Genomic DNA, 8,803 nt, shown 5'->3' with positions numbered 1-8,803 from the left:
TCATTGATAAATGAATTACCTCATTACAATGAATTAAAAATAATTGATAAATTATATTTAATGTTTTAAAAATCAATACCTATAAAATTATAAATCAATGGTAGCCAGGTATGTACCTAATGCATTAAAATGAATAATAAAGCCCTTACAGCAACCATATGCATAACAGTTGAGAAAGAATCTAAATAGGTATCAACTTTTAGGTACCTTCTTGTCGAAAGGTTAACTGCTTGGTATAAATGACATGGATGATATTTGAACGAAATTAACCCTCCATGTGTCACTAGGTCGCGGGTTCGATTCCCGTCCGGGACGAACTTTAAACACATAATGTTCGTTGAGTTCGTTCTCGGAACGGCTGTCTTTCTATCCTGACTTCCTTCTCTCTTCGACTTCTTTGCGATAAGACCTTAGCAGTTAAAGTTCCCTCTATGAAACCTCTTCAAGTCAACCCAGAGGTCATACACCAGTTCCCAACGAGTCACTAAAGTTAAGCAACGTTGCGCGTGGTTAGTTTCCGAATGGGTGACTATCTGGGCAATCGGGGGCTGCTGGCTTACTCAGGCTGGGTGGGGTTTATTGTGAGGAGGCGGGTAGCTTGTATAACCTAAGTCACCAAAGACGTTAATGTACTTCTGTATACCTAACCAAGTTGTATTTTCCTTTCCAAATTTCCCCTCTTCTGAAACTCGTTTCCCCTCTTCTGAAGCTCGTTTCCCCTCTTCTGTAGCTCGTTTCCCCTCTTCTGAAGCTCGTTTCCCCTCTTCTGAAGCTCGTTTCCCCTCTTCTGAAGCTCGTTTCCCCTCTTTTTTTACTTTCCTTATCCTATAGGAAGGAAAGTAATGTAATCGGGTGAAAATTTCGATGGTCAGGTAAAAGAACACTCAAAAAAGCATCATTCAATAGGATAAGGAAAGTCGTGTGATGTTCCTACCTACATAGACGGGACTGTAAAGGTGTGTCCAGTTGCATAGGTCTTCTAACCGGGAGTCCTCGGGTTAGAATCCCAACCTTAGGGGAGGTTTAGGTGTAGGGATAAACAGACCTTAAATTTGGGTTAAGATAATACGAATCTACGATGTGAAAAGGCAAGGTGCAAAGTTTGTTATGGAACCCAGGCTTAGGCTCCTTTCACATCCAGACTGCAAAATGTACATAGCACACTGATTGATTGATACACTGCAAAATGTAGTTTGCAATTTTGTGTTCCATTCACATCTGTAGGTACTGCATACAATACGGTTTTTGAATGAAGTTTGACTCTGCTGTGGTTCAAAGAACCGAATCCCATTCTGTGTTTGCTTCTCGTTTCGATTCTGTCTTGTTAGCATATATCCTGTACCATCATGGGAACTGTTCAGATCTTCCTCAGATGTTCCTTGCAGATGATGTTGAGGGAGTAAAATCCCTCTTCTCTTATCTGCAAAAAATCGATATCTACCACCTAATATAACCTAAAACCGAGGACCGGCGTGAACGACCTGGGTATTCCAGAGTTAAAGCGCCTCAAGGAAAAAGAAAAAAAAAAACATTTCAATACCAATAAATGTTTGCCAAATCTAAGCCAACTAGACGGTACATGAAGTCAGGTAGGTATACCTAAGCTTTTTTTTTATACCTACCTACATATAGAGGGGACTGAAAAGGTGTGTCCAGTTGCATAGGTCTTGGTAGAGTCGGTTGCATAGGTCTTCTAACCGGGAGTCCTCGGGTTATAATCCCAACCTTAGGTGAGGTTTAGGTGTAGGGACAAACAGACCTTAAATTTGGGTTAAGATAATACGAATCTACGATGTGAAAAGGCAAGGTGCAAAGTTTGTTATGGAACGCATGCTTAGGCTCCTTTCACATCCAGACTGCAAAATGTAGCACACTGATTGATTGATACACTGCAAAATGTAGTTTGCAATTTTGTGTTCCATTCACATCTGTAAGTATTGCATAAAATACGGTTTTTGAATGAAGTTTGACTCTGCTGTGGTTCATAGAACCGAATCCCATTCTGTGTTTGCTTCTCGTTTCGACTCTGTCTAGTTAGCATATATCCTGTACGATCATGGGAACTGTTCAGATCTTCCTCAGATGTTAACGCTCGCCTGGTAAACAGGAGGGCGTGGGTTCGATCCCAGCCGAGGCATGGAATTTTATCCTCATTTATTTGAGAGTGTGACCACAAGTAAACAGGAGGGCGTGGGTTCGATCCCAGCCGAGGCATGGAATTTTATCCTCATTTATTTGAGAGTGTGATTACATAGTAATGGAGCTCTAAGGGTTAGGTGGTAGAGAACGCCTCCGGCGTTAACCTCACCTAGTGGTTACCTTCCACTCAAGAGTCTATTATTTATTTATTATTCAGTATGCTGATCTGCTGGTGGTTTTGGAATCTTCTTCTGTGGCGAACTTTATCCTAAACAGGTAAGGTTCGTTCTCGGAACGGCTGGCTTTCTGAATTCTCCTATCCTGTCTTCCACAAAGCGAAGAGCTTTCGGGACGATAAGACTTTAGCAGTTACAGTTCTATCCATCAAACCTCTTTTTTAAAAAAATCTTTTTTTAAACAGGGTTTGACAGAGGGAACTGTAACTGCTATGGTCTTATCGTCCCGAAATCGAAGAGAGAAGGAAGTTAGGATAGGAGAAAGCCAGCCGTTCCGAGAACGAACATTATCTCATCAGGATAAAATCCGCCCCGGGCGGGAATCGAACCCGCGGCCTAACGCTTACAAGGCAGACGCACTACCAACTAAGCTAACTAGGCTGGCAAAAAATCATCCGCCCCGGGCGGGAATCGAACCCGCGGCCTAGCGCTTACAAGGCAGACGCACTACCAACTAAGCTAACTAGGCTGGCAAAAAATCTTTTTTTTTCCATGGAGGCTACGCCACTTCTACAATCTCTCTCGTGTTAGTCTGTTAGTGGTTTTGACCTGTACTTGTGGTCACAACTTGTTTTTGACCGGTAATCAGGTAGGTATTAGTTATAATTTGTCGTCTCTTACAAAACCTGCTGTTACACCGACATGTGATATCACTACTCGGATGGGCCGAAATTAATAAATTATGTATACCTACATTTAATACTATGTATGTATGTATTATGCTATTAGGTAATACCTAGGTATAGGTACTCGTTGCACTGGGAACGCTTGCACGTGAACCAGAATAGTGGTGCACAGGGAATAGAGATGCACGACGAACGAGAAATTTCTAGTGTTGAAATTTACGAGACAAGAAACGGTTGTTGTCTCGTTCCGAGATGATAGGAGACGAGAAACAGTCATTTCTCGTCTAGCATGCTAGCATGCAAAACACGTTTTGAGGTCCCTAGAGCCTAAATCCAAAGTTTCAGCCATTGGTCCGTGTGTGTGTCTGTAAACAAAATATTTCGAGAACGGTAAGGCTTGCTACATTGGCAGGTACTTCGCGGGCCACATACACAGGTTAGGAGGCCCGTATTCAGGATTTTGAGGGGACGGTGGGGTAGCTCCACCTCCACATTTTTGTCCACCCCATAGTAAAAAAGCAAAAATCAAGCCCGAGGGGAACCACCCTAAAGGTTTGGCGGGCGCAAAAATGGTCTGACGGGCCACTAGTTGGAAATCGGTGACCTAGGTAGTCTAGGGACGTCAGCCTTGTAAGCGCTAGGCCGCGGGTTCCCGTCCGGGGCAGATTTTATTCTTAACGGATATAAGTTTCGTTCTCGGAACGGCTGGCTTTCTCCTATCCTGTCTTTGTTCTCTCTTCGATTTCGGGACGATAAGACCTTAGCAGTTACAGTTCCCTCTATTAAACGTCTTGAAACAAAAAAAGCGTTACCTAATTAAATTAATTTAAAAAAATAATTAATTAAAAAAAACTTCAAACTTTAATAAAAGCACACACCTGGCCCAATCGAACCATGAACGTCATATAACAAATATCTAAGAGATTAGTCTCAAATTTTATTGAAAACTTTTGTAAGAAATGAGGATTTTTTTCGTCTATTTTTTTATCCGCCATAAGTTGTTTGAACTTCAAGTTTCAAGTTGTGGGAACTTGGAGAACTTTAAAAATGTTTGTTTTGATGTCATTAAGTTGAATAACAAGGTAAGTCCGGGCTCCGGGTCTATTATGTTATGATGGAGTAATATTTGATCTTCGAGACTGTCCGGGTATGGTGTCGGAGCATTCTTAAGGTAATGTTACACCAAGCGCGCATTGTTTGCAAACGTCAATGCGCGCTTGGTGTAACATTACCTTTAGCTTTTGTAGAAAAACCGACAGCACCCGGACCATCAACTCCGCGCACACACGAACGCTGTTTGCAAGCCAATGTTTGTTGAAAAATGATTGCAAACGTTTGCAAATACTGTTTGCAAACGATGCGCGCTTGGTGTAACATTAGGTACCTTTAGAAGTTCATATACTTTAATACTTCACCTTGAGATTGTAGACCTGAATTTTGATTTTTTTTTTTCAGCTGTGCAACGAATTAATTCAAAATGACATGGGGGGGAAAAAATAGAGGTAGGCGGAGAAGAAGAATTTCATTAAAACAACAGATACATATAAATAAATTTTAATAAAATACAGTCTCAGATGATAAAACAAATCAGAAATCACAATATTCTGTCCTTGGTCCACGAATACAAAAGTCTCTTTGATTAAACAAGTAAATAATAGTAAAAATAAAATAAAAATACCATCACATATAATAATAATACCATCAAAGGCATTCATGCAAGAAGGCTTCGAGTAATAAGGGCTCAATGACGAAAATCGAGTTTTGAGTAAAACCGCTTTATAAACTTATAAAAATGAAATATCAGCATGTAAAATGTATTTAATTTTAATTATTTATGTGATCTTTTCGTCTTGGGACTGATTTCTTGCGGCATTACGCATTAGACACGCCGCGCGCCGTTTTACTCAAGTCTCAACAGGATTAGCCTCTTCTTGCATGAAAGTGTTTAAAAAATATTTACTTAGCACTTTAATATAAGTACTATTAATATCTGCTTCATTTAGTATGTACTTGAGTGCATCAATATCACTGTGTAATGACGTTCAATATCATGTTTGTCTGCATGCTAAATGCAACCATATGCATAACAGTTGAGAAAGAATCTAAATAGGTATCAACTTTTAGGTACCTTCTTGTCGAAAGGTTAACTGCTTGGTATATATGACATGGATGATATTTGAACCAAATTAACCCTCCATGTGTCGCTAGGTCGCGGGTTCGATTCCCGTCCGGGACGAACTTTGAAACACATAATGTCCGTTGAGTTCGTCCTCGGGACGGCTGCAACAAAACCCATTGATTCTGGTCAACTAACAGGACTGGACGGGTTCTTGGCCCTAGTATACAAACGGGTTGATGTAAGTCTAAAGACTTAAGGTGATTGGATGTTTACCAGATGCTATAGCTGTAATAATTAGGTAGGTATGTTAATGTGACTATTTATACACAAATCATATAAACCATGTCAATCATGTGCTAGTGTAGGTGTAGACCCCCGGGTCTACAATCTCATGGCAAGCTCAAGAAGAAGATTATGAGAACGCTCGGAGAACGTTCGAGCGTAGTCTCGGAGCATTCTTATTGACAGTTTCACAGAAGATTAAAGACTCGGATTTTAAATGGTGACTTGTGTTTATTATGTAAACAGCTTTTTCATGAATATTTTGGTAGTTTAAATTTCAAGCTTGGTTATCTTATTAAAGTTTTTTGAATGCCCTCAATGTCCTGTTCGTAATTAGTGAACGGAAGAATGTACCTATGTCAGATTTACCCACTTACTGCACTCACGTGCCGAAAATTCCACGCGAATTCGCGTTTAAAACATTTCAATGATTCTTAGAAGTATATTTTGCGTACGTTGTAATGGTGTTATGACATTTGCATATGCACCTCCCCAAGCAACGAGACAATATTGTAAATATCCTATCCAATACGAGACAATATTGGATATCCTATCCAATTGTGATGAAAGTCAGAATCGGACTTCCCTCCGGTCGAGTTTACATCAAGTATCATCAAAAACTGCGGTAGTGCTGCGCCCCACCAAGTCAAACTGTAGGGTGTGACACCTAATGCAATCACAAGAAGTGTTTTGTCACATCAAACTGTCAATGTCCTTATTCCTCTCGACTTGTCTCTTGGATTTTGGTCTCTTGAATTCTCGGGCGCTACGATTCTGTACAAAGAAGTCCGTGATTTCCTGCAGCGTTCTATCTTCTGTTTCTGGGAGATAGAAATACATATACACAAACCCTACACCCGTCACAAACGTGTACAGGAACAAAGTTCCATGCAGACCAAACCAGGCGATTGTGTTGACATAGGATTTAGTTGTGAGGAAAGAGACGAAGGAATTCAGAGCTGCTGAGATCCCACAAGCCACACCACGGATTTCAATAGGGAAAATCTCGGCCATCAACATCCATGGTAACGGGAGCATGCCATAACCAGACACCCAGAAACAAATGCAGAATACAGTGAGAGGAATCCAGCCAGGCCAGTGCAAGTTCATAGCACAGAACGAGAGAATCAAGAAGAAAACAAAACAAATAGCCGTGCTCCACAGAGACATGGGTCTCTTACCAAACTTGTTGACAGTGACCGAACTAACCAAGGATCCTGTGATCCCTAGGACACCTGTTAACACTAGAACCCATTCCGGCTTCATAGGAAGACCAAACATATGGAACACCTCAATGATATAAGGTCTCATCGGAATGAAGGAACTAATCATCGTGATGAAAAATAAAATCATGAGCATTCGAAAGGGACCAAGAACTTCAGATCTTCTGACGTAATTCAACCCACTGTGAAACTTGTCCCTCTTGGTGAGTTTCGTAGGGATTCCACTTGATTTTTTAGTGGCTTTTGTCACATCTCGCACCATTTGTTCAAACTCGACCATCACTTTGTCTTTCTTACTCCAACCGCGCAGCCATCTTAGCGATTTCTCAGCATCCACCATTCTACCTTTAGTTGTTCAAACTCGACCATCACTTTGTCTTTCTTACTCCAACCGCGCAGCCATCTTAGCGATTTCTCAGCATCCACCATTCTACCTTTATAAATAAGCCAGGTCGGTGACTCTGGTAGGAATAATATCATAGCAAAGGCCAGGATAGGAACGACGGAGCTGATCAGGGTTGTTGTTCGCCAGTCTGTGATCGCATTGAGGAAGAAGATACCGAGAGCCCCTCCATTACCCGAGACACCTGATAGTAATGTCAAGGATCCTCTGATCCGAGGCTCACACACTTCGCCCAGATAGGACATGATGGGGCCTTCACAGAACCCCATGCCTGCGCCCAACATGATGGTCCCCAACAGGATCATATTTACCGTCTGGGCATTGTATAGTAGAATCCATCCTAGGAAGAATGGTATGCACACGATCAGCATAACCTTCTTCCTCCCGATGCCTTCAACAATATAACCACTGATGACAGCACCAACAGGGTGGAACAGAAACAGGATGCTTCCCACCCAGGAGGATGGTAGTGCGTCTGCCTTGTAAGCGCTAGGCCGCGGGTTCGATTCCCGGCCGAGTTCTCCTAACCAAAGAGAATTGGATCAGTCGTGATCATCTGCAAGACGAGCGAATCGGTGAAGGTTGCACAATGGGGCTGTTGCTCTGGGAACGCTTGCACGTGAACCAGAATAGTGGTGCACAGGGAATAGAGATGCACGACGAACGAGAAATTTCTAGTGTTGAAGGGCTGTTGCACTGGGAACGCTTGCACGTGAACCAGAATAGTGTTGCACAGGGAATAGAGAATTAGAGATGCACGACGAACGAGAAATTTCTAGTGTTGAAATTCACGAGACAAGAAACGGTTGTTGTCTCGTTCCGAGATGATAGGAGACGAGAAACAGTCATTTCTCGTATGCTTCCCACCCAGGAGGACTGCTCGTCACTCATTATCAGTTGAGGGGACTCAAGTCTGGTCTGGTTGGACGCTACGTTGTGATCCAAGACACCCAGTATGACTGTAGGCATCCCGAATGACATACCAAGTATAATAATTAGGAAGTTCTGTGCGAGTGATACTGTCACCTGGGAGCATGCTGATCGTACACCATACTTCACTGTAGTCTCTGGTTCTCCTGTATTCTTGATGAGACCTTTGTCTTGAACCTCGCCAGGAGCTGCAGTGTAAGGATCCATTGTCCCCCTGGTAGCAATCTCATAGGCCTGGACCTTTGTCTTCTTAATAGATGGGTATAGGTGTCAGTATGAGGTTTATCTGCAACATAAATACGAAAAGTTTAGGTCACACAGACACAACATTTTCGCTTTCAAACATTAATGACACGGAAGGAGTCCGGAACACTTTCACTCTGCCGGGTGCCCGAAAGCCTAGGAATAGGTATATTCTATTCAATTTCTACAGGTTACAGAGCAATAATAATTCTTTTGTTGAACACGCTTTATCTAAATCCGACTGAGCGTTTGAGAATCACGTACCTACCAAACGGACTAAAATAATGTTGGTCGAATTAATGAAACTTGCTATAACTCCATTCAGGCTAATGCTAGGTATATGGTATATGGGATAATGTTCGTTCTCGGAACGGCTGGCTTTCTCCTATCCTGTCTTCCTTCTCTCTTCGATTTCGGGACGATAAGACCATAGCAGTTACAGTTCCCTCTGTCAAACCTCTTAAAAAAAAAAAAACCTACGTCAATAGTTTGAAGAGACGCCCGGCATAAATCAACACGGAACAGAGTTTTGATGTTTTACTGATTTTTTTTTTTTTTTTTTTTTTTTTTTTTTTTTTTTATTTTATGTTAAAATTTTTTTT

General features: G+C 41.7%; 1 protein-coding gene across 5 annotated transcripts in view; it reads right to left on the bottom strand.

Annotated features, from left to right (window-relative positions):
- Positions 1-5,828: 5,828 nt before the first annotated feature.
- The window catches only part of LOC103519377 (facilitated trehalose transporter Tret1-like), a 20,218-nt gene continuing 17,243 nt past the window's right edge, over positions 5,829-8,803 (bottom strand). The window contains exons 1-4 of one of the 5 annotated variants that reach the window (XM_008484465.3): positions 8,470-8,486; positions 7,896-8,244; positions 7,060-7,483; positions 5,829-6,970 (exon numbers count right to left, since the gene is read on the bottom strand). In XM_008484465.3, the coding sequence (XP_008482687.1) occupies positions 6,096-6,970; positions 7,060-7,483; positions 7,896-8,165 (1,569 nt within the window). In that variant the 5' untranslated portion in view covers positions 8,166-8,244; positions 8,470-8,486 and the 3' untranslated portion in view covers positions 5,829-6,095. Of the gene's footprint in view, positions 6,971-7,059; positions 7,493-7,895; positions 8,245-8,465; positions 8,487-8,803 lie in introns of those variants that run through there. The other 4 variants (XM_017448172.2, XM_026830908.1, XM_026830906.1 and 1 more) reach the window with 4 other exon arrangements.

This window comes from Diaphorina citri, unplaced genomic scaffold, assembly GCF_000475195.1.
Source record: "Diaphorina citri unplaced genomic scaffold, Diaci psyllid genome assembly version 1.1 scaffold2696, whole genome shotgun sequence".
Taxonomy (NCBI): Eukaryota; Metazoa; Arthropoda; class Insecta; order Hemiptera; family Psyllidae; genus Diaphorina; species Diaphorina citri.
The sequence above is the reverse complement of the archived record's forward strand: the minus strand, read 5'-3'. Positions and strand labels throughout refer to the sequence as shown.